Here is a 25,641-nt window from a genome sequence, read left to right as displayed (position 1 = left end):
AAACGAAATGCTCTTTTTTGCTACCCAAAAGAGAATCATTCCAAATCCATTCGAATTAATATTTAAAAGCACTTTTGATTCATGCGTATTTGGGACAAACAGGAGTTAAATGGCAGCTGCTGGACATTTAATCCACGCGCGCCCAGAATCGGCCCTTCCAAGGTTTGGAAGATCTTGGGCTGGATGGAAAGAACACGGCTCGCGAGCCCAAACCAGAAGTTTAAAACCAGATGTCCTCCTGGGTCTCTCCGCCAGACGCGGTGGCCCCGCCCCCTCTTCCCCTTCCACCAACCCCATCCGACTTCAGTGACACGGAGGGTGGAGCGTTCCTCTCCTAGCAACCGTCTCCAGAATGCCAGTTGGAAGTCCTCCTTGCTAGAGCTGGCGCGCGGCAACGGCCCGTCCCGCCCTCCCCCTTCCCCCCGCCCTCCTCGGGAAGGCCCTCTCATTGGCCTCCTCCTGGTAAAGCCTCTTTTCCCATTGGCTGCCGCTCCTTTCCTGGTTCCGCCTGGTTTCCGTTCTCCTCAGGGCGAGTGCAGACGTGGTCGGGATGGGGGAGAGGTGACGGCGGGGTGCCGGAGAAGCCATGGAGCGGCTTCTGTGCTTCGTCTGGGTCGCGCTCTGGAGCGGCGGTGGCGCCTGGATGCGCGGGGCGCAAGCCAAGACAGTCCATGGCGGCTTCTCCAGCGCCGCGGCCCGCGCCAGGGCCGGCCAGGTGGTGGCTCGGTTCCAGTTCCGAGGTAAGAGCTCGGCGGCGGCAGAAGCGAAGGAAAAGCGGAGTGGGTTGCGGGAGGACCCCGTGACAGGCTGGCTCGAGAGGCCGCCTCGTGGGGCTGACCCGCGTGGGGTATCTGCCGCCCCACGCGTGTTCTTCGTGGAAATAACACCGGGCACCCCCCACGAACACACACCGTCCATTCTCGGGAGAAAGAGCCGCTTCTTCCCTGGGAGCCCAAGGACTGTTGTGGTGCGAAGACTTCCATGACACGTGTCAAAATGGGCACTTTTTCTGCAGATCCTCTTCTCTGCCGACGATGACACGTGCCTTTGCAGGAAGATGACACGTGTCTTTGCAACAGGAGCCACAAGTGTCTTGCAGGAGGAGGTGGAGGCCAAAATTTTGGAGCTTTTCCTCCCTGCCACATCTTGGACCCAACCATCAAGTACGGGTAGGCCTCAACTTACAACCACAGTGGAGCCCATAATTTTTGGAGCTGAGTGAAAAATTGTTTCAGTAAGCTTTGCCTCCGTTTTACAACTTTTCTTGCAGTGTTTGTTAAAAGAATCATTGCAGTTGTTAAGTGAGTGATCTGGCTGTTAAGTGAATCTGCTTTCCCCATTGACTTGGCTTGGCAAGAGGAGGTCACAAAAGGGGGTTCACATGATGTGAGGATGCTGCAAGTGTCATAAATGTGAGTCGGTTGTCGAGCATCCGAATTTGGATCTTGTGACCGCTGCAATTTTTCATCAGTGTGAAAAATGTTCATGAGTTGCTTTTTTCGGTGCCGTTGTAACTTTGAACGATCATTAAACAAACTGTTGTAAATCAAGGACTACCTGTAAACAATATCCCAGTCAAGAAACTGCCAATAGCAATAGCAGTAGACTTATATACCGCTTCATAGGCCTTTCAGGCCTCTCTAAGCGGTTTACAGAGAGTCAGCATATTGCCCCCAACAATCTGGGTCCTCATTTTACCCACCTCGGAAGGATGGAAGGCTGAGTCAACCCTGAGCCGGTGAGATTTGAACCGCTGACCTGCTGATCTAGCAGTAGCCTGCAGTGCTGCATTTAACCACTGCGCCACCTTGGCTCTGCCAAAGAGCCATCAGTAAACAGCCCAACCAAAGAATCTCTTAAGGCTGCACCCACCCACACAGACTGGTAAGACACAAGAATATAAACTGGCAGCAAACTGCACTCCTTTAGCTCTGATGATGTTACTAGTTAGGGTAATAAAACATCTGCAAGAAAACAAGCAAGCTTAGAAAACATCAAGGACCCCTCATTTCATCCCTGAGCTACAAATATTTTCCTTTATTTTTCCCCCAGGCCACTAAAGACTACTGTGCATCCTCATGATTGCAAAAGAAAAGTTTTCTCTGAGTGAACTATGGTTTCCTTAGTGGCTGGGTGGGAGGGGGCTTTATTGCTTTCCTGAAAAGAGTATACAGGTAGTCCTCGACTTACGACAGTTGATTTAGTGACCTTTCAAAGTTACAACAGCACTGAAAATAAAGTGACTCATGACCGTTTTTCACACAACTATTGCAGCATCCCCATGGTCATGTGATTTATATTCAAATGCTTGACAACGGCTTCGTATGTATAACAGTTGCAGTGTCCTGGGATCATGTGATCGTCTTTTGCGACCTGAGTCTGGAGAAGCCAGAGTCACTTGTCGAATTAGTAACCTGGTTGTTAACTGCAGTGATTCGTTTAACAAATGTGGCAAGAAAAGTTGTGAAATGGGACAAAACTCAACCAATTTCTCACTTAGCAACAGAAATTCTGGGTTCAATAGTGGTCGAGGACTACCTGTATTTCTGCACTGGGATATCTTGGTAATTTATCTCAGTTCTGCTCTGATCTGTGTTGATTTCCTTTGGGATCAGCCTTGTCCTCCCAAGGTGCAGCTGGTTGCTGTGTTTCTTCCTCATTTGGAGCCTCTAAAACCTCTTTTAGCTGATCAGACTTCTGCAGGCTTCGTTTTATTTGCCCTGCTTCAGGTTACCAACCGCCAAATCGCCAGGAATTTAGCAGAACTGGCAAATGTGTTCTTGCCAGGGTGAAGAAATATTTTTGGTGAATTATACTTTTTCTGTGGCATCTTCATAAACATTTTAGCTCTGAGAGAGAAGCACAGTAATTGTTTTACTGATGTTAGGTTTGCGTGTAGTACAGCAGCCACCTTCTTAGTCTAGTGTTAGGGTTGGTTCTGAATGATTGTGAGCTTTTGAGAATATAAAGTCATCTATGAGTGCCATTGCCGTAACAGGGAATGTGATCCTTTCTGCCCCTCGTAGCTTCTGCTCCAGTCTTCCATCTGTACATACTGCTCAGGATTTTCTAGCAGAGGGGTGACCATTATGTCATTCAATAGTGAGCACTTTATGAATATAGTTCACTATATGAGTTCCTTTTCAAGAAGGAATGCCAAATCCTCAGGCCTTGCCTACCACCTGTGACTTCCATGAACTGATTCTTTTGGAAGTAACTCACACAAGTGCTTTTTGCCTCTAAGTGCTGGAATAATGCAGTTCACTTGATCATAAATATCTCAGATAGGGGCACTCAGCCATCAGTTTGCATGGCAACTTTTGATTCTCCTGCACAATGCTGGGCTAACCTAGTACTGTTGCTCATTGGGTTATTGCAGCAGCAAGATAAGAAAGTTAAAGTCTCCCAAGCAGAGAAAAAGCACTTAACAAGCACTGGCCTGGAAACCAGAAGCAGCAAGTAGTTCTGAGCAAGTCAGCAGTATGACAGAATATGGACCAAGCCTTCCATCCTCTTCTGTCCTGATGGGGCATCTACTGAAGCTACAGAGGAAGAAAGACTTGTTGGCACTCAGCATAGAGTAAAACTGTCAGCTGTCACCTTGAGCTTGCTGTGCTTCACCATTCTGGGATGACAGACTATCATGAACTGCGAGGAGGGGACTTGTTTGGGGAATCGAAAGTAGATACTATACCTCCTTGAGATGCTGCCCTAAAGTCACCTACCTGGAAGAAGGGGGGATGTGTTTAGATGATCATTGTGAAAGTATCTTGCATGGACTTGATTGGTTACACTGTGGTGGGCAGCGAGAGTCAGTTGTGGGACGGTGGGGGAGAGAAGTTAGGGATTTTGACACACAATTCTCAGATCTGGCTATGCAATATGCTCAACTTTTAATAAAACTATCTCAACAAATGGAGACAAGGATCATTTCTATTTAGAGGTTGTGGCCAGTCTGACAAGCATGAGCAGCAACAGTAAGCAAAAGATCTAATTGTGTCTTTTCTGGTAACCAGAGATTGGTAACCATTTTTTGGTGACAAATTGTTTGGCTTATAAAGTAAGCATAGCGTAAAATTAGTGGGGGACCCTTGTCAATATTTTCTGGTCATTTATCCTTAAGGAGAAACCCAGGAAGTGAGAGTTACTGCTTCGGTTCTATACTTGCAGACATTCCTGCTGTGATTTGATCGATCCACTTGCTCGCTAAATATTTTTCCCAGGCAGATAATGGAAAGCAGGAAAGCTATTAACCCTGAGTGACATCTCAGAAAAGGAAAGCTGGAAAGCTAGTTGTTCAGGTTTATAGAAATTACTTACAGAGCCCCATCAAATTGGTGGTGCTTGTTGATGATCTCTGGCGAGAGCAGGATGGGATGATGCAATCATCCTCCCTCTCCTTGACCTCTCGGCAGTTTTCAGTACCATTGGCCATGGTATCCTTTTGGGCTGGCTGCAGGGACTGGGGCTGTGCTGGTTCAACTCCTTTCTCCATGGTCAGTCCCAATCACTATTGAAAGGGAGTGAAAGATCCAGCCCTCCACCACTATGTTGTGATGTCCTGCAGGGCTTTCCAATATCTATATGAAACCGCTAGGCAAGATCAACTGTCACCACTGGTTGAGATATCTACTGTGTGCCAATGACACCCATCTCGGTATCTCTCCATTCTTGGTGACCCAAGTGATGCTGTGGCTATCCTCTCGTGGTGCCTGATGGCAGTGGGGGCCTGGATAACAGGCTTCTGCTTAGCCCTGGCAAGACTGAATGGCTTTGGGTACACAGGGCTCGGGGATTCTGTCATCTTTTACTCTGGATAGGGTAGCACTCTCCCAGAAAGATCCAGTCCACAACTTGAGGATTCTGCTGGACTCGCAACTCCTGCTTGAGAAGCAGGGGGACAGTCTCAGCTAGGAAAGGCTTTGGCACAACTTCATATTGTGCACCAGTTGCAGCCTTTCTTGCATCAGGATTCCGTGTGCTCAGTTGTTCAGTCCCTAATCATCTCACGGTTGGATTGCTGTAATGCACTTTATATGGGAGTATCCTTGAGAAGCATTCAGAGGCTACAGCTGGTACAAAGTGCAGCAGTGCAGACAGTTATAGGTGGCCCTTGTATCACCACTTCTCCTTGAGCTATATTGGTTGCTGCTCTGCTTCCAGGTACAATTCAAGGTGTGGGTGATCACCTTTAAAGCCCTTGGCATGGGTCAAGGTTTCTTGAGGGGCCATCTCATCCCACTGGGATTAGCCCATCCCACTTGTGCTGGTGGAAGAGGCAGGTTACAGGTCCCATCAGACCAATTATTCCAGCTGGCAAGGTCTAGGAGGAAAGCTTTCTCTGCTGTTGCTCCTGTCCTCTGGAATATCTTCTTCCCCCAATATGAGGTTGGCCCCAACCCTCCTATCCTTTCTTAAGAGCCTGAAGGCCTGGAACCCCAGTGGGGGAACAGCACAGTGGAGGTGGTTGATCAAGTAAACAACAGATCCCACCTCCTGCCATTTTGCCCCCACCCTCCCCACATGCTCTTAATCTTTGGTTTTAATTTGTTTTAATGCAGATATATTTTTATGACTGTAAGCCACCCAGAGTTACCTTTGGTAAGATGGGCAGCCAATAAATTTTAGAAAGAGAGGAGAGGAAAGGAAAGGAAAGGAAAGGAAAGGAAGAGAGAGAGAACAAAACTTCTAGACCAGCACAAATTATTTTATAGATAACTTTTTTATTACATGTCATAAATATGTATGGGCTTGTAGTGCAAATGTTATTGTAGCTGTAGAAGCCCTAAACCTAGTTTAAGTATCTAGTTGACTTTGGCATGGAAGGTATATAACCTGAGTTGAAAGCGTCCAGAAGAACACAGTAACCTCTGTACTATTGCCAAGAAAACAACACGGAAATGTCTGTGAAACTAGAAATTCAAATACAACTTGATTTTATCCAACTCTTAAAGGAAATATTGGGAGAGAAGTTGTAAATTAGCCACCTAACTTTCCTGCTTAAGGTTATCTGGTGAGATGGAAATTAAATTGAAAAGGGGGATTCCCCCCCCCCCCGATGTTCAAATCCTATTTTAAGAATAGGAATCCATTCGCTTTTCTAACATTAAAATCTTTTCCACCCTTCAAAACTGCCACCATTACCTTGAAAGACCTGAAAATTATTCCAAAATTGTCCCAAATATGGCTGGAGAGAGGGAGTTAAATGTTGGCAACAAGATCTTGGAATATAGGTACAGCGACCAAATGTCCTTTTTTAAATAAAGGACAGTCCTTTATTTCATAAAACTGTCCTTTAATAGAAAATGCATTTTGTACAGTTTTTCTGCTGTTCAATGTTCTTTTGTAAACCAAAATTATTAAAATATAAACAATTACCTATAAATCTCTTTTAGGTTTGCCCCTTTTTCAAGTTTGTTTTTCCTAAGGAAATATAGTCCCAACAAGTACAATATGGGGGGAGGCACATGTGATGGGCTTGATCTTTCTGTCTCAAGTTCTGCCCTCCTCTGCTTTATGCTACATTATTGCAGTAGGCCCGAGTTAAGTCTTTTTTTGAGACATTGGAAAACACTTGTTCTGATCATCCCTTGGCTCTTCAAAATGAAACGAAAGTTATCCTTGATTTTGAAAAGCTGTCCTAAGCATATGGTACATATGGCAGAAGGGGGAAATCAATTCACTGGATTTTTGACACCTTTCAGCATAGACAGAGCTTTTAAAAAATGATCATGCTATGCAAATAATAAATGCAAGTGGTAAATATGCAATGGAACATACCTCTTATTAGCATTAAACTGCCTTGTAGGGAATGTTTCTCTCTTGCTTGTGTTTTTATCTGTATAACAGAATTTGACTTCTTTTTAAATATCAAGGTGATTGTGCTCTTCTGTATGTCAGAATCAACAACGTGGCAACTGCTGTTGGAAAAGAAGCAAAGCTTCATCTCTTTCAAGCTCAGGAATGGCTAAAGCTTCAAGAAAGTCAACAGGATTATAGCTGTAAAGAAAAACTGGCTAAAGCTCAGCTGATAAGTGAGTCTGTGCACAGGTGTCATTAATGTATTGAGCCATTATATAGTCTGTTTATACTCATTGGCTGATCATAGATTAATCCTTAGTAAAGCATTTAGAGGCCGTTAAAGTACTTTGATATTTGCACCAAAAGGCATGGAAAATTGCAAGCTAAGGCACATTGACTTCTAGCTATACTAGTTATGAAATCTTTCTACAATCACACCTGTTCTGCTTCCTGATATAGTAACTTCTATATACCTACATTTCACTTTTCATCATTCAGTTCTAGTCTATTTTGTTTCACTGATTACATGTGTAATCCATGGTATATCACAAGTGAATGCTCCGTATTCCATTCTAAATGTGGTCATTTTTTCATCTAGATAATAGAAGATTGTTACACCCTGCTTATCCCCAGCATGACCTTTTTTGTTTTGGAAATCCCGATAAAGTTCATCCGAGTCAAGATTCTAATTGTTGACAAAACACAGCACCTAGGATAAGTTCATAGAAGGGAGAAGTTTCTAATCTGTTAATGCTTGCAATCCAAGCAAATGTTAATATTTACTCTTCCCTTTTGGATTCAATACAAAACGTGATAACATAATGCCAACTAATGTAGATTAATCAGGTCAGTCTAACACTTGGAAACTTAGCATCTGAGCCTGTCTTTGCAGCCAGTCCAAAGCTCTCCCCACTAGACTTTTCACCAGAACAAATATTAGAATGCAAAAAGCTGCATCAGAGATAGGCAATTTTGGATGGCCCAGATGCTATCCTTGGACTTCCAGACTGCCAGAGGTGGGGGGGGGATGCAAAAGGCTGTCCCAATATTGCTGTGAAATCATGAGAAGGGTCCGTGTCTTCTACCCCTTTCTGCCGCTTTGTTTAGGGCAGGAAGATTTGAGAGGTGAACCACTCCCACCCCAAGCAAACAATTGTTCTCAATCGCACAACTGATAATCTTCCATTTTGGCACATTTTTAAAATGATCATATTTGCTTCTGTTTCTAAGTTTTTTCAGTGAATTGAAGAGAAAATTGTTACCCATACAGCTGACTTGAAAGCAATTTTTTTAAAACCATTCAATGAATCAATTGACTATTTTTCCATATTGCAAGTGTTAATATTTAAACCTATAATTATGGTAGCATAAAATAAGAAAATGATGTCTAGTTTTTTTTTAAAGCATGAAAAGAGCCCCTTTGTTTCCTTGTTCAATTAAAGAAAATGAAACTGGGAAATCAGATTACCAAGGCTAAGATCAATTTTTGTGGACCACAAATATTTTATAATTAGTAAATCCTCAGATAGTTTATTTCAAAGTGGTCATAATCAGGATCATTCTTAATTGATCAAAATAAAATGTTAATAGTAATGCACCACCAGTACCCATAGTTAATTATACATTGGCAGATTTTATTTTTATTTTATTTTTGCATAAAGTTTTTTATTTTTAAATATACATCAACATTATTAGAAGGACAGTGTGGCATCTGAGTGTCATTCATTTTAATACAAAAATAATATTGATGCAAATGAGAATTACTACATTAATCAAACTTATATGGTTCTAATGTTATTGTACATATTTATGTACAATATAATGCACATAATCTTCATTCAGTTATTCAAAATTTGCTACACCCTTCTAATAGTCATAGCGTTATTCTTGAGCATGCCTGATAACACCCTTTTTCAAACTCTGATCTTAACCTCTACCTTTCACTTTAAATGTGTTATGCAAAAATAGATATAACAATATTTCCACTATTCCTAATTTCAGATTTTAAAAAGTGCCATATCTTGGCTATTTTATATGTACTTCCTTCCCAAGTTACTTTCAAAATGTATAAACTGGCTTTTGGTCTGTTTAGAATACGTCACATGGAGATTTAATCACATTTTGTAACTTAATAAACAGCTTTGTACTGAGTTAGAGCTGGTTTAGTATTGTTTGCATAGATTAACTCCTCCTGCATTTTAGGCTGTTGTTTTTTACTAACCTGACATAAAGAAGTCAGGGATTCAAGGTGGATTTTTCTTCAGGCAAAGTCTTTATCATGCCCCTGAATCATTGAAGTATTTTTTTCTAATTAAATAACATTTTACTATAATTGACTATACATTATGATTTTCATAATTAAGTGCATTTAGTTTCTTCTTTGGCCTAAAGGTGATTTAAAAGTGGCTAAATGGGAATGATTTTTGCCCAATGATATGTAATGAGTTGGTATGTTCTTTAAATATATTTCCATTTACATTATAAACATACTCTGCAAAAATACATTCTATTTGCATATATATTCTAGCATATATATTGGCACATGTACTTTCAGCAATATGAATGTGCCCCTTAGCCAGAACCAAACATGAAAAATTTCTTGAATGCTAGAAATTTCTTATCACTAAAAGCTTCCTGGAGATAGTGACTTTAATGTATTTTTTTAAAGTGAACATGAACTGCACCGAACAAAATATAACGGTATCCCAGGTCCCTTATCCAGACACGTGGTATGTATTTTATGTCGACAAGTTTACCTGTGCGGAGACATATGAAGACTCTGAATCTGAGGATGTTCAATTTGAAATGGTGCTACTAAATCCAGATGCAGAACGGAATCCATTAGATCACTTTAGTGCAGGGGAATCAGGTAAGGTATTTTTCTTGATATGGAGTGGGCTTTGTGGGAAAGAAAAAGAAGACATGGCCAGTTTAATGAAAGCACATTTTTGGAGAAGAAGCATTTCTCCAAATCCATGAAAGATTATTCATTTAATGCTAAGTTAAAAATGGGTTGATTGCTTTAACCAGACTTTAGGGATCATAACGTTAGAATCTTCCCTCTTCCATTTTTCTTGCACAGATAACAGGCAAATAATCCAAAATATCTGTTTTGTCTTTTTTACTTTGGAAATGAATGTAATTTTTATCCTTATATTTGCTTATATACAGATATGGTACAGTGCCATACTTGTATGTTTCTTTTAGCTGTGTTGAACGAATTGAGAAGTAATAGTGCAAGTTGGGGTGTTCAGACATTTAAGCCTTGGGATTTAACAGCTTTCTTCAGTAGCCTTTTGGATTCAGTTCCAGAAAGAAATACATACTTGATTGCAAAACAAGCAAACAAGAAACTTATCTGCAACTTTTTAAGGCAGTTATGTGTCTCCCCCCCCCATCATGTGACTTTCTTCCCAAAGCAACTTATTGAATAAAGAAAAGAATGTTCATTATAGAATCTACAATTTGTTAGTTTGGTTTACCTCACAAAATGTACGGTAAAAGTTGCATTTTACATATGGGAGCACTTTATGGAGCACCCACCTCTTTTACGTATTGCAGCAGTGACATCTAGTGGTAAGACAAAACACCTCGCTCTTAGCTGCTGCTTTTGCAAAGGCTGCCACAGTTGCCATATTTAGTCTGAAAAACAATCCTGAAGATAGTGATTCTTCAAAAGAAGGATGATTAGGCAGAAAAAGGTTACATAACCAAAGAGATATTTTGAAATCAAAAGCGAAACTCCTTGTTTCATGTAATTCCCAATCCCTGTTGCAGCATTTCTCAATCTACATGTAATTTAAGCTGGGTGAACTTCAACTCCCAGAATTCCCCAGCACGCATGATATGGAAACCCTATCACATATCTTCATCTCTGCTAGCATCGTATCTCCTCTGCTGCTGGTCCTTTAAAGACCTAATGAACCTCTCAAGGTCCCATCACGAAGGGCCTTATCTGTAGTGGAACTTGTTTTTGGAATGCTCCCTGCAACTTTTAGCCCAGAATGAAACTGGTTATTTCCCCAGGCTTTTCAGATTTCTTAAACCTCAAATCAGCTGCTGTTCTCCATTGTTACTAAGCTGTAGTCAAATGTGTTTTAATTGGAAATTGCTCTGGGAATTGTCAGGTTTTCCATTAGACAGAAGGCATGAAAACAAGGTTTACAAGAAACAAGGCATTCATTGTCAAAGAAATGAATGAACATTGGTTTTTTTCTGTTCACAGGCTTACATGAGTTCTTCTTCCTACTTGTCCTGGGTTATTTTGTTGCTGCCTGCATTTATGCTCAGTCCTTGTGGCAAACAATTAAGAAAGGGGGACCTATGCACACGGTGCTCAAAGTGCTCTCTGTAGTTTTGCTCCTGCAAGCAGCTTCAGCTCTTGCAAACTATCTGCATTTTTCAAGGTAATTTCAGATCCCATGGAAGGAACTTCAGCTGAATTCCTATAAACTGTTGCTCTTGTCTGTTGCCTTAGGCTTCTAGCAGCAACCTTTACTAACAAGAATTTCTAGCTTTCCCAGCTAGCTTTGCTCTTAAGGCCTGAACCACAAATGATTCCCTGGAAAAATCCTAGGCTGTGCTGCTTAGACTTAAACTTTCTTTCTGCTCCAGCATACAGAGGGAGGGAGGCAAGCTAAGTTACTGTACGGTATTTATTTGAAAAAAATCTATTTATTTTAGAAAATTTATATAGTTGCTTACTCGCTCACGGCAACTCTAGGCGGCTTAAAGAAGATAAAAGCAATTTGGAATGAATGATAATGATGATAATACAACACACACACACCCTCAGCGACAACACACACTCATATCAACCATTTAATGGGCTCCATCCCACTCTGGGTTCTCCAGGCCCATTAGCAAAAGTCATCTCTTCAGGACCTTCCAAAAGAGCTTCAGAGTAGGAGCCATTATAATTTCTGGAGGGATGATGTTCCACAGGGAGGGAGCCACTACAGAGAAGGCCCTTCTTCTTGCATCCCACCAGATGCACCTGAGTAATGTCAGATAGCGCCACTCATTGCAGAGTACATGGATTGCTTGGGGTTATGCTGTGGATTCTCACAGTGGTATGGAAGCCATTCAGGTGTATGCAGGTAATTTGCACTTCTGAGCAGACCAGGCTTCTATCATACTGCATTTCTTTCTTCAATTTGCTGGGTAAAACAGCACTCTAAGGCAGGGGTTTCAAACTTGCAAGGACACATCATCACATGACATCGCAGATTTTCCCCTTTGCTAAAACGGGAGTGGGTGTGGCCAGCGCATGATGCATCCTGCCCACGGGCTGCGAGTTTGACACACCTGCTCTAAGGGGATGCTTATTCAGTGGCCTCTAATTTTAACAAAACTGAGAAGGCAAACGGCAGGCCATGTGGTTGCAAGATGGAGGGGGTAGCCCTTCCTCCCTCGGAGAAGCAGAAAAACGGAGATCGAGAATTTAGACATTTTAAAATATTCGCCAAAGTTGAGGACTGAATGGGGGTTTGAGACCTCTCTCCGGTAGAAAAAGCGGACTAATTCTTATTAGAAGGGAAAGCTGGGTGAAACTACTTTGAGCTAGATTTTAAATTAACATTAGCATAAATTTGATAGTGGTAAACATCAGACAAGCAAGGGATGAGGGTAAAATATATGTGGAATGATTTACGTTGTTTAAGGCTTATTAGAACAGAAAGCCGGTTGGGATTATCTTAAGATAAGTGTAAAAAGAATGCGGAATGATTTATGCTGTTTAAATTTTGTTAGAAGGGATTATTTTAAAACAGAAGGTTAACTGACTCTTGCTGAAAGTATTGTTTGAATATGTGGAATGGTCCATGCTATTTAACTTTTATTAGAAGGGAAAGTTGGTTGAAATTGCTTTGAGTTAGATTTTAAACAAATGCTAGTATAAATTTGATAGTGGTAAATATCAGACAAGTAAGGGATGAGGGTAAAATGCATGTGGAATGAACTACGTTATTTAAATCCTATCAGAAGAGAAAGTCGGTTGGAATTATCTTAAGATAGAAATTGATTTCTGTGTAAAGTAATATTTGATCTACGCTGCTTAATTTTACTAAGAAGGGGAAGCTTGGCTAGACTATTTTGAATTACTGTTTGAAAAGGAGGTTAAGAAAGATCACTTACGCTGTTTAAATTTTACTAGAAGGGAAAGTTTGATTACTCTTCTGTAAAATCATATTTGAATATGTGGCATGAACCACGTAGCTTAAATCTTATCAGAAGGGATCATGAGGTTTAGGAAGAGGAACGGGAGAGTCTACAGAAGGTTGGGGTAAATAGCAAAGAAGTAAGAGACGAGAATAAAATATAGATAGAATGATTTATACTATTTAAGCATAGATAAAGATGGGGGGCTGAGATCAACACAAAGAGTGGTTTCTTTTTCTCTTTTTCTTCTTTTTTCTTTTTTCTTTTTTTTTCTCTCTTCTTTTTTTTCTGTTTTTCTTTCTTTTGACATATTACTTTTATTTTTTAATCCATATGTATACAAGATATTTTAGACAGAAGGTAGTGCCAGGTGTGGGCCCTGGGAAGTCGGGAGGATTGGGGATGGGGATTTGTGGGGGGTGGGTGGGGGGGTGTTAAAATAGTCTTAATAAGAATAAGAATGTACTTATATACGGTAGTTTTTTCTTTCCTTTGTTTTTTTTTTTCTTGGTTCATTTTACTTTTATCAGATCAAACAACACTCGAATAAAGGCATACACCAAGGAGGGAGGTAGAGGGAAAGAAGAGGGAGGAGTAAGGAAGGAGTAATTTTAACAAAACTGATTTCACGGAGCATTGGGACAAAAAGTTGCCAATTATTGTTTCCTGATATTAAACCCACTGAATTGTTTTGTGATTTGCCCATAATCTTCTTTTCTTGAGGCTGCACATTCCTACTTCAGTTTCTTTTCAGATTCTCTTTCTTTAATCTTAAATAGAGTTTCTTACGATGGGTTCCTTGAAACAATGCAAATACATTATAAACCAGGTTTGGGATGAATTCCAGATTTCTTTTTAATATTTTGAGGTATTTTTTCTTAACACAGTATATTTAAACTAGCTTTATGTAAATTTACATGTAAACTAACATCTATTAATGAAGAAATAAAGAGGGAGTCTGGTTAGAACCAAAGGGAGCCGAATGGAGAAGTTTCTCAATAGCAATATTCCAGTGTAAGCAAACTTGTAAGTGCTGTTTGTAATCCAGTCTCTTGTTTCTTCTGCTATGGATGACCTTTAACACGTTCTGCAAATAACGTGTGTGTACACATATGCATGTATGTGTGTTTGTGTCCCCAGAAAGATTATTTGTAATTATTGTGTGGGCCCTTTGCATTTAAAGGAGATAATGTGCTTCTGAGCATGGAAGTAAGACCTGCCAATTCCTAAGAGCAGCTACATCTGTTCCAGCATAGTACAGCCCAGGGGTGTCAAACTCTATTTCATTGAGGGCTGCATCAGGGTTGTATTTGATCTTGGGGTGGGCGTGGCCAGCTTGATGTCACTCATGTCGGGGGTGCTTGTGTTTGCCTGAGAGCTCGCGGCCCTCCCAAGCTCTGTTTTCACTGGCAGAGGCATCATGGGCTGGTCCTTCCAGGGCAACCCGAGATTTAAGCACCTCACGGGTCAGATCTGGCCTACAGACCTTCAGTTTGACACCCCTGGTTATAGTCTCTTTCACTGCTACTTCACATTCTAGGACAGTGATGGCAAACCTTTTTTTTGCTCACATGGCAAAAGCAGGGGGAGCGCAGGGGGGTCCTGGGTGGGCGTGCCACAACCATAATGCTATGTACACAACCACAGTGCACATGCACACACGACCAGTGCTCCCCACCATTTTTGGTGTGCTTTTTTTGTCCTCCTCATGCTCCAGAGGCTTTATAAGAGCCTGGGAAAGGCAAAAATAGCCTCCCCTCCCCCCCCACCGAGACCCTTCAGAGGCTTCAGGAGCTTCCCTGAAACCTCCAGAGCGTGAAAAACAGGCCCTACGAGCAAACCGGAAGTCCGTTCCTGAATTTCCAGTTTGCCCGTAGGGGTGGTTTTTCACACTCTGGAGGTTTCAGGGAAGCTCCTGAAGCCTCCGGAGAATCTCGGGAGAGGGGGGAGGCTATTTTTGCCTTTCCCAGGCTCCTATAAAGCCTCTGAAGCCTGGGGAGGGCAAAAAAAGCACACCAAAAATGGGGGGGAGTGCTGGTCGTGCCCACATGTGCACTGTGGTTGTGTGCATAGCATGGGTGTGGCACGCCCACCCAGGACCCCCCTGCCTGTGGAGGGCGAAAAACGACCTCAAAGGAAGGCTGAAGTCAGCGTGCTGGCCAGCTGACAGGGCAAGCCTCACGTGCCCTGACAAATGGCTCCGCATGCCACAGGTTCACCATCACGGTCCTAGGAAAAGCCTTGTTTGGCTCATAAAGTAGCAGACTCAGAAGTACCTTTCACCTTGGAATCTGAAGTGGTACACAACTCTAGTACTGTGTGTGAAGTGTTGGATTTTTCAACAGAATGAGCTTTTGACAATAGTTTTCTTTCATTTACATTAGTTATTCAAAAAATGGAGTAGGATTGCCTTTTATGGGGAGCCTTGCAGAATGTAAGTATATCTTTTCTGTTGAGTATTTGTTTTCTTTGGTATATCATGAGGCATTGTTTAATATCTTTTTAATTATTGCATGGGTTATTTGGAGTGCGTTAATGTACTGTACTTCCACATGCTGCCATGGGCTGGTTGGATCCCACCAGCCAATACAGAGGGCAGGGCTTTGTTCATTATGTCTAGCAACATATTTGATTATTTCAAAAGATGCTTTACAGTGTAATCATATCCTTGTCTGCCCAAACCTGAACATTCTGAATTGATTGCTCTCAGAGTAAATAGGAGTTTAAACCAAATAGTTAGCAACAAATTAAAATGTTCCACATTGAGTAGCATATCTGGAAAATTGAGAGGCTGGGGAGCATGTTATCGTTTAGTTGCATCATTTGGGGAGCTCTCGGCCTCTTATTCAATCTAGAAATATATAGAAATTTTCTGACAGTGAGAATAATCAACCAATGGACTAGTTTGCCTTCAGTAGTTGTGGGAGCTTCATCACTGGAAGTTTTCAAGAAGAGACTGGACTGCCATTTATCAGAAATGGTGTAGGATCTCCTGCTTGGGGAGGGGGGGGGTGGACCGGAAGACTTACAAGGTCCCTTCCAAATCTGTTAATCTTAAAGACATTGTTAACCACCAAAAGATGACTTAAGTCTGCTACAAAAGTTGAAAATGGCTTGCCACATTTTTGGAGAAGTGACTGAAAATAAGGAACATTCCTAATGAGGCCAAAATTGATCTCAATATAGCAAGAATGAGAGTAAATGGTAAACATTCAGCTGTTCACGCAAAGGAATGGCTGCCCTGAAGGACTTGTATGAAAGGCAGAGGCTTCCCCTAGAAATGTTTTGCAGAACTAAGAAAGCCCCACACAGGGACTTTCTATGTTCCGGGTATCCCTAATGCCATCATGAATTATTTAACTGTGTAACTTTTCTTGGCCTTTCCCATAGTGTGTGACATAATCTCTCAGGTGCAGATGTTGTACCTGCTACTGAGTCTTTGCATGGGATGGGCAATTGGTAGAATGAAGAAATCTCAGAGCAAACCTCTCCAGTGGGATTCCAGTCCAGCATCCACTGCCATTGCCATAACCGCTGTTGTGACACAGGTGGGTTTGGGTTTTTTTTGTCTTTACTGAAGAAGGGATTAGTGGCTAATAACTCTAGAACAGTGATGGGATTCAAAAATTTACTATTGGTTCTGTAGCTGTAGCTTGGTGGGCATGGCAGGGGAAGGATACTGTAAAATCTCCATTCCCTCCCCACTCCAGGGGAAGGTTACTGCAAAATTCCCATTTCCTCCCGATCAGCTGGGACTCGGGAGGCAGAGAATAGATGAGGACCGGGCCAGTCAGAGGTGGTGTTTACCGGTTCTCCGAACTACTCAAAATTTCCACTACCGGTTCCCCAGAACTGGTCAGAACCTGCTAAATACCACCTCTGCTCTAGAACATTAATAAGATGTAATGTTGAAAATGATGTTACCCGACTAGAACGGCCTAATGATTATTTGGGAAAATAGTTAATGAAAGGCAAACTGGACAGGTTCTGCACCTGATTTTACCATAATTGGAAGATGCTGCCAAAGCCATAGCCTCCAAAAGAGAGCCAGATCGACGTAGTGTACCAGGATAGAAATTGGGAAACCTGAGTTCTAGTCCTGTCTCAGGCAAGAAAAGCTGAAGATGTTTACGGTTATATTTTGTTATACATTTTCCAAATCTATAATTATTTTTTTCTATTTAGAAATTATTTTGAAGTTTTACTCCCCCCCCCCCGCCCCCGATCTGAGGTGGTCGTTACTAATAATGTGGATCCATCGTGCTTGTATTTTCTGAACAAAGTTTTCCTTCAAGCATCATTTTTATTCTTGGTATATGGCTTGTTCTGTTGCAGAGCATTCTGCTTATTTGGGAGCAGCTGGAAGATACCAATCACCATAGTTACCATTCACACCAAAGTTTAGCCGGTGCACTTCTCCTCGGGTTAAGAATTTGTCTAGCTATGTTGTTAGGATGTGGACTTTACCAGATTATCCGAATTGAGAGGAGTACTCTAAAGAGAGAATTCTATATTACTTTCACAAAGGTATGTGAAAACCCGATGTATTCTTTAAAAAAAAAACATTGAAACTTTTTTGAAGAAAATAGAAAGAAGTATATTTATATTCATTCAGAAGTAAGTCAGGATGTTCGTAATGAGGCTCCTTTGTCTGTATATGTGTAAATAAAAAAGCTTTGAATTGCTCAGGAAAGATTTTTTTAAGGTATAAAAATTCCATTAGTATCCTTACTGCTTTCTATTACATGATTTAGAATAGTTTTTTTTTTTAAAAAAAGAGTTTTGACAACAGTAAAGTGACTCAGTGGGAGTCCATAACCATGAATGCTGCCAGGTACCCATAGCTGATAATCCACATGCGTCTTCTCTTTTACAGGGATGTATTCTGTGGTTTTTATGTCATCCAACTCTTGTGACTATATCTCTAATGTTTAGAGATTATCAGCGAGAAAAGGTTGGTATCTGCAACATATTAGGGGTGTTTTTCAGAACTGAGAATCACTGTCATGAATGATGCTCCTTTCTGATGATAAAGGCCACACTTTTTAATTTAACTGTTTTTTGCTAGATGTTAAATCGTATAGTTACCCTAAAAGTCTTTGTTCTTGCTGCATGCATTTCACTAAACTGGCCTTAAGAGCAATTTAGGATTGCAATCTGATTATTCCCCTTGCTTTTATTCTGCGTTTAGTTAAGCTAGATACCTGGTTGTCATTATTATTTGAGTTGATTGTAAAAAGAAGGGCAAATTGTGCTGCAAAGAAGCTCAAAATGGCTTCCTGGCATCCCTTTTGTGGCCTGCTAGAATTCCCCCCCCCCATTCCAGTGGGAGGAGAAAACAAGGGGGTTGTTTTGCATTTGGGGATTTGAAAGGTTTTGAATGGAAAAAGAGATGACCAAAGGCACCTGTGTCAGTCTGTAAAACTCCTCAGCTGCCCTGGACCTACCTTTTTGAAGTACATCCTCAAACTTCCTTGTAAAGCCTGGCTCAATCCAATGGAAATTGAACCCTCCACTCCCACAACCTGTAGCTCTGGGGAAATCAGGGGCAGGAACATGAATCTGACCCTGACAATTGAAGTACAAAAGAAAAGAACGAAGACTGGTTCAAAGAAAAGCTTTCTTAGCAAACCAAAGTTCATTGGGGAAATCAGATGTAAAGAACATTTTCTGAAATCATGGGTTAAATCCAAACTAAGCCGTGTTTTAGTGCTGTGGAGATGAAATAGTGGAACCATAATTCCGTGGCCAGTTTCAAGTCATAAAATGGTGCATTTGAATTTTTGTCATCGAGTATTGATGTGGGAACCCCTGTATTTGCAAAACATTGCTAGAAAATAACAGTGGCTTAACATAGAATAAGACTCCTATAGCTTATTCAACAAACCATGTTTTTGTGTAGTGGAACGATACGTTTTCTAATATTATGAATTAGAGACACTTCGCAGAATATCTGAAGTTGTGATTTTTCATCATGTGAACCGAGTTTGGTTTCATGCAATGGTAAAATGAAATGTCAGCTTTCTGGACCCCAGTGCTACAGATTTTGCGTACACTAGAGCAGAATCTCTGGCAGTTTGCATAATTTGTGTAATGACATCCTCAATTAAACAGTGTAAATGACACCTTGCTGCTATGGTGTGCTCTTTGATTTTCCACGCCTTTTGGGAATACCAGATCTCCATCCCTGCAATTAATTAGTTAAAACACAATTTCATTGTACCTCCCACTCTCCTCCTCCCTTCCATCTCTGAGTGAAACTTTCAACTTGCAACGTGTGAAAGGAAAAAAGAATTTTATCCTTGCCATATGCTGTTCTTTCATTGACTATGTGTCTAAAGAGATCTTGCGCCCCTTTGTACATCTAAGAAATTTCATACGAATTGTATGTTCATTGTACAAACCATGTTCTGTCTCGCTCACTTTTTGTTATTGTTCCTTCTTAGATTATTACCATGGGTGTCATTCTCTGCCAGCTGTTTTCCATGGTCCTTCTATACCGGCTCTTTGTTTCCCATAGTCTTTACTGGGAAGTGTCCTCTCTCTCTTCAGTGACATTGCCTCTAACAGTAGCATCTGGACATAAAAGTCGGCATCACTTCTGAGATCCCTTCGGAGATTTCTTGGCAATGGTTCAATAAAGATTTGGAAATGGAGCAGCTATATTCAGCAGTAACTCAGCTCAAGAATAGCTGAATAATTAGAAGACGGCATTATGCTCTCGCTGGATGACAACCAATGCAGAAGTGATTGGAATTTATCAGAAATAGTGATGAGCAAACTTTTCTTCTTCTTCTTCTTCTTTTTTTTTTTTTTTTTTTGCTATTTGGATAAAGACTACGTGATTTTAGCCACGTTTTCACTTCCAACTTGCCTCATTTGCATTAAAATTGAAATTTCGATAATGATAAATTTAAACTAATTGGATGGAAGAGTTCAGCAGTTCAGATCATATATATCTTGTTTAAGGTGGCTTTGAGACAAAAAAACTGATGCCGAAGTTTAATAGGACTTAAACTGTAATAGGTCCATAAAAATGGTGTATAATGTTTACAGTGAACAATAGTTCTCATTATCACTTTCTTGCCTTGAGGCTTGGATGTAGTTCAGTTTTTAGCTTGATTGCCAGTTGTGGTTTAATTCTGTGTTTGACATTTTACAAGAGCAGAAGGGTGATTAACTAACTCTTTAAGTTGAAAAAAAAAACCCCACCGCCGCATGGTTGTAAAAGGAGAGGGTTTATGCCTCCTAAACTGAGGAGAGAGAAAAAATGAAATGTGTTGATGCAGTACTACAGTTTTAATCCTGAGAGAATTCGGTGAGGATTCAGTCATAATTAAGCCATAGCTGCAGATTAAATTAATAGAAGTATTTCAAATGTTAGTTTCAGTCATCAACTACCCATCAATTCCTGCCCAAGGATACTTAATCAGGATTAAATTTTCTCTGAATAATTGAAAAACAAAATGCTCATTGGATTTGCTGTAATTCAAGTTGGCATTTGTGTTCTGAGCGGTTGCCATTTTTCCAGCCATTGTAACAGAGCAACACTTGTCAGTGGTACATTTAGTAAATGCAGACTTTAATTGAAGTGCCTATTTATTGCTCCAAATTAAAATCCTACGAACAGTACCTCCTGTATAGTATGAATGTTCCCGTTAAGTAACTGGTTTGTTTATTTCAAGGCTAATGCCTTTTTTTTTTTTCAAAATATACATGTAATTGTATATTTACACACACCTTTTTTAAAAAATTATAATTCCATTTGCTCATCTTTGCTCTGAGTTGCACCCACAAGACTGCTGCATTTTACTGTCTTTGGGGAAATAGATCACTCCGCGACATTCTCTTCCTGCCCTTTCTGGTGGATTCAATCGCCAGAAGAAAAGGAGATAAGAGTATCGTGGTATCCCTTATCCAGTCTTCCTACTTCTCCATCCTCATACCAGGACTATCAGAAACAGGAATGCAGCTATCACAGATGTAGCTTGCACAAGGAGGAAAAAAAATGGTGGTTCAAGAAAGCCCCAGGCTACAAATCCGAAATTGTGCAAACTTGAACATAATTTTAGGAATGCATCCTTGAAAATCACAGACAGTCTAGTCTTCAAAAGTGCTGCTTCAGCACAATTTCTAGTAAAGTTCTTCTAGTCAGAAAATAGACCGGAGATCTTCCACTATTTGATTTCAGCTTTTGGAATTTATAGGTCAGTGTTTCTCAACCTTAGCAACTTTAAAGTAAGTGGACTTCACCTCCCACAATTCCCTGGCTGGCTGGGGAATTCTGAGACTTGAAGTCCACTTATTTTAAAATTGCTAAGATTGAGAATAGCTACCGTAGTAATTGAGGCCTTTGAACTCTGGTGCTGGAGAAGACTCCTGCAAGTCCCTTGGACTGCAAGGCGATCAAACCGTCAGTCCTAGAGGAGATCAACCATGACTGTTCTTCAGGGCAGATCCTGAAGATGACACTTTGGCCGCCTAATGAGAAGGAAGGACTCACTGGAGAAGAACTTAATGCTGGGAAAGATTGAGGGCAAAAGAAGAAAGGGATGACAGAGAATGAGATGGCTGGATGGAGTCACCGAAGCAGTAGGTGTGAGCTTAAATGGACTCCAGAGAATGGTAGAGGACAGGAAGGACTGGAGGAACATTGTCGATGGGGTCGCGATGGGTCAGACACGACTTTGCAACTAACAACAACTGTAGTAATTGGCTCCTTGGTGAGGCAAGCAACAACATGGTAAAAATTATTCAGTAAAAGAGTTAATTTTTTGTTACTTGGAACAAGAATAAAAGATTGGGTTGGAAAGATTGAAATAGTTTAGTTTCACATTAGTGGTGAAATTATTGCAAAATTGTTTTTTTCATTTCTCATTAACCACATCAAAACTTTGCTGGTTAAACTTGTGTTTATCAGGGTGCTGATAATTTACAGTAGAAAAAGTGCTTTGGGGAACAGATTTTATAACAGCAGAAACTTAGCATTTTCTCTTGCAGAAAATACACGATTTATGGGCAAATTCAAACATTGAAGTAATTGGAGATCTTGCAGTATCAAGCATGACATTTCAGAAAACTACACAAAAATGATAGGTGCTCTTATATTTATGATTTCTGCTTTCATGTGGTTGAGTTTGGCCCTGCCAGCAAACTTGAAATAGTATGTGGTCATGAAGGCTGGCAGATAATGGATTGCTTAGCACATAAACACCAAACCTTGGTGTCTTGGCTGCTATGAAAAGACACTACGCAATCTGTCTTGTGTAGGTTTTCCAAAAGTTTACCAGTGGCACTTCTGGATTTTACAGTTTAGACATATAGTAATTATGTACCAGAGATATATCTACCTCGAGTGTGTTATCAGATGCCGTTTTGTAGTGGCCGTACTTCTAGTCATTCTGCTTAAAAAAAATTAACAAACATTGTTATGGCATGTTTATGAATCATTCAGTGAGGCAAGTCTAAGAATTGGCGGAGGTGTCCTTGCATCCTACCCCAAAGGGTAACATCAAATGTAGATCGTGGGAACCTAAGAAGCGGCTTTAACTGGTCAGACAATCTGTCCAACTAACCAGTTCAGTATTACTTCTGATTTACCTGATAAAGGTAATTGGGTAACATGACAAGGATTCTTATATGTTTCCTGATCCTTAGGAGAAACTAGAAATGGAATTGTGCTTTTACACAAGAAAAGCCAAAACAGTTTTTTTAACAGTTCCTGTGTACAAAAGATTTTTCACATTGGGGGAAAGGACCGGACAAATCTTCAAAACAAAGATTTAGCAAGCATTGGAAACGTGCTTTGCTAGATCCAGAAGCTATCTAGTTGTGTAATTCTGCAACTTGTTGGGAAAAAGACTTCAGATTACTCACTGAGGTCAACAAGATATTAGAATATTCAAATCTTGCACTTAAATGTAGATGTTAGTCTGTCTAGTTAGCATCCAAATAAAATTAGGAAAATAATCTTGCTAAATTCACTCCTCTGTTTTAAAATCTACATAAACCTTAGGAAAGGTTTCTAGTTTTTTGTGTTTTTTTTTAAATCTTTTAATTACCATTTTCATGTAGTCCTACCTGTTCCCAGATGAAATCAGAATATCTTAATTGGCATTGAACTTGTAGGAATGAGAACTCTGGCTTTACTCTTGTACCATCAAATAAACAATTTGGTGTACAAAAATCAGTTGAAAAAACAAAACTAACCTGTTATATCCCAGCCTAAATTCCCTCTATAAAGCTGCTGGCCATCCTGTCCTTTACCATTTGCAACATGCACATCCTTGCCCAGGGCCCCTGCAGATGAACATAGGAATGTTTCCTTACATAGCCTTGCAACCAAAAGTAAACATTTTGTAGGTGATTATGTGGGTTTGCTCTGTACCTTCTTGTCAATATTCAATTGTACATACTGTATTCCAATAAGGGCATTCTTGTGCTGACTTAATGAATTGGTAAAACATACGTGCCCCACTAGATGGCAGCACCTAGTCAACATTGGTTGATCTCAAGAAATTAAAGAAGCTGGTTAAAATTTGGATGGGAGACCACCAGGAAGTCCAAGGCTATATAAGCTACACTGAGAAGTAAAAGAAAACATCCTGAAGAAGGTTAAGGTAGGTGCACGTATATCTCATTGCCAAGAAAGCTTCATGTGCATAAAATCATCCAGAACGGAGCTGAACTCAAAAGTGGCCTTGTACTTTATGATAAGAGAAGCTCCAGAGTTATGAAGGACATTGCACGCTGAGAGTTCTTTCTTCCTTTGGACCGGTGGAAATCTTGCTCATAGTAGAGGGAAGGAGGGGCATCCTCGTAGTGGAATGAAAAGCCCGAGTTCATAATTTAACATACATAAGAAATGTTCTGTTTTGAGGTCCATGATCTGGGCTGCAAACATCTGTCTCTGGCAATCTTGAGATGGTTGCCCTGATTCTGGCAGCTCAGATCTGGTAGCCCTACTGTGAAAGGGTTTTTTCCCCCTCTTCAAGGCTCCCTATCTTCTCCCACAGCTTAATTATCACTGGGAAAGGTTCTGTTTCCATATTGACATTGGAAAAAACCATATAATAGTTTGATCCACCACCATAATACAGAGCCCTTGTTTATTTTTTTAAAATAACCTTGCCATTTTTTTAAAGTTCTTACCTGCTTTATACTGTGGCTGACTTTGCTCTCACTTAGAACCTTCTGAAGAAGGCACTATAACTCTTATAAAAGAAATAAAATATAAGTGAACCCAGATACTAAGTTGTCAATCATACTTTATGAATGAGCCACTTTACAGCCTTGGACAATGGTGGTTTATTTAATAAATTATTCTTAAACAGAACATGACATAATATAATGTGAGAACCTTTATATCAGTGGTTCTCGACCTGTAGTCTGCGAACCCCTCGGGAAGGGGCAATGTGAGGGTGCATGAAGGCTTGACACCAGACAAGTTAGTGTAAGATGAATACAAGTATTTCAAATGAATGTTGGGAGTGTAAAAGTAAAGAAGGGACTTTCTATCATCTATGGTGGACATGTGATAAAGCACCAAGAATTTTGGAGCATGATTTATATTTGAATACAGAAAATTCTGAAAACGAAGATAAAAATGAAACCAGAAACTTTCCTTTTGTGTCTAATGGGAAAAGACTTGGAGAAAAAAATTGGAACTTTGGTACTATATAGGTTGATAGCAGCAAAATTATTGTACGTACCAAAAATGGAAGGACACCGATTCCCACATGGATAAATGGCTGCAGAAGCTGATGGTGTTGGCTGGAATGGCAAAAATGACTATTTTGATTACACAAAAAGAATATAATGCTGTGTGAATAATCTCCACATGGAGACTGCTTCTGAACTTTGTGCTTGAAGTGGGGAAAAAAAACCTTTGATTTGGGGTTTTAGGGTTAAATAATGGCACGAGTTGTACGTTGGTCCAGCTCAACTTTGATAAGAATATACAGCATCTTGAATTTGCCACTTTGAAAAATCAGTTGGTTAAGACTCTGCCTTCAACCATTTATACCATAACCTTGCTGAGCTGATCAGAAACCAGGTTGACCTATGAGCTTTCATGACATCCTCCATACGCAAGCGCGCGCGCACACACACACACACACACACACACACAGAAACAACCTTCCAGTGCAGAGCCCACACCTGCTCAACAAAAGGAAAGGACAACAGCCCTTTGCCCAACTTGATCTACAAAAAAGAAGAATGAATCTTATTTCCTATCTGGAAATAAATTTGCACTTCATTGTTCCAATACCTAGGAAATATCAGTGCTGTAATAAAACCAGTGTGTGTTCACGCGCGGGTGTGTGTGTGTGTATTCAGGTGAAGTACAGATTGTTCTATTTTCTTGGAACTGATATGAGGCATAATGCTTGCTGAGTTGAAGTGTACATATTGAAAACAAAATGGTGGAAAGGTTCAACCGTATTTCCTCTTTTAGGATAAAACAATGAGGAGTGTATTTATGCTGGCTAATGCGTATTTCACGGTACACTAAGAAACCCCACCAGGGAAAACTGTGCAAACAGGCAGTCTCAAAAGGGCCACCGTTTTGCTTGTTTGATGTGGTAGGTAGAACTAAAAGGGCAATCAGACTTAGTAAGTTATTTGACAAACATTTATTTAGCCTGTCATCCTCTTTAAGACAATTGAGGTCTGAATTAC

The 25,641-nt window shown here is 40.5% G+C and overlaps 1 protein-coding gene across 4 annotated transcripts; it reads left to right on the top strand.

Annotated features, from left to right (window-relative positions):
• Window positions 1-511: 511 nt before the first annotated feature.
• GPR180 (G protein-coupled receptor 180) lies at window positions 512-20,592 on the top strand. 4 transcript variants are annotated; one of them, XM_032226560.1, is made up of 10 exons: window positions 587-740; window positions 1,016-1,169; window positions 6,876-7,034; window positions 9,470-9,670; window positions 11,027-11,207; window positions 15,345-15,394; window positions 16,351-16,508; window positions 17,296-17,487; window positions 17,837-17,914; window positions 19,407-20,592. In XM_032226560.1, the coding sequence occupies exons 1-10, from the start codon at window positions 672-674 to the stop codon at window positions 19,563-19,565; spliced, it is 1,401 nt and encodes a 466-aa protein (XP_032082451.1). In that variant the 5' UTR covers window positions 587-671; the 3' UTR covers window positions 19,566-20,592. The 4 variants fall into 4 exon arrangements, with proteins under 4 accessions (XP_032082452.1, XP_032082451.1, XP_032082453.1 ...); XM_032226561.1 differs by lacking the exon at window positions 1,016-1,169 and having other exon boundaries at window positions 512-740; XM_032226562.1 differs by lacking the exon at window positions 1,016-1,169 and having other exon boundaries at window positions 661-740; window positions 6,901-7,034.
• Window positions 20,593-25,641: the final 5,049 nt, after the last annotated feature.

Source organism: Thamnophis elegans, chromosome 11, assembly GCF_009769535.1.
Source record: "Thamnophis elegans isolate rThaEle1 chromosome 11, rThaEle1.pri, whole genome shotgun sequence".
NCBI lineage: Eukaryota > Metazoa > Chordata > Lepidosauria > Squamata > Colubridae > Thamnophis > Thamnophis elegans.
The sequence above is the reverse complement of the archived record's forward strand: the minus strand, read 5'-3'. Positions and strand labels throughout refer to the sequence as shown.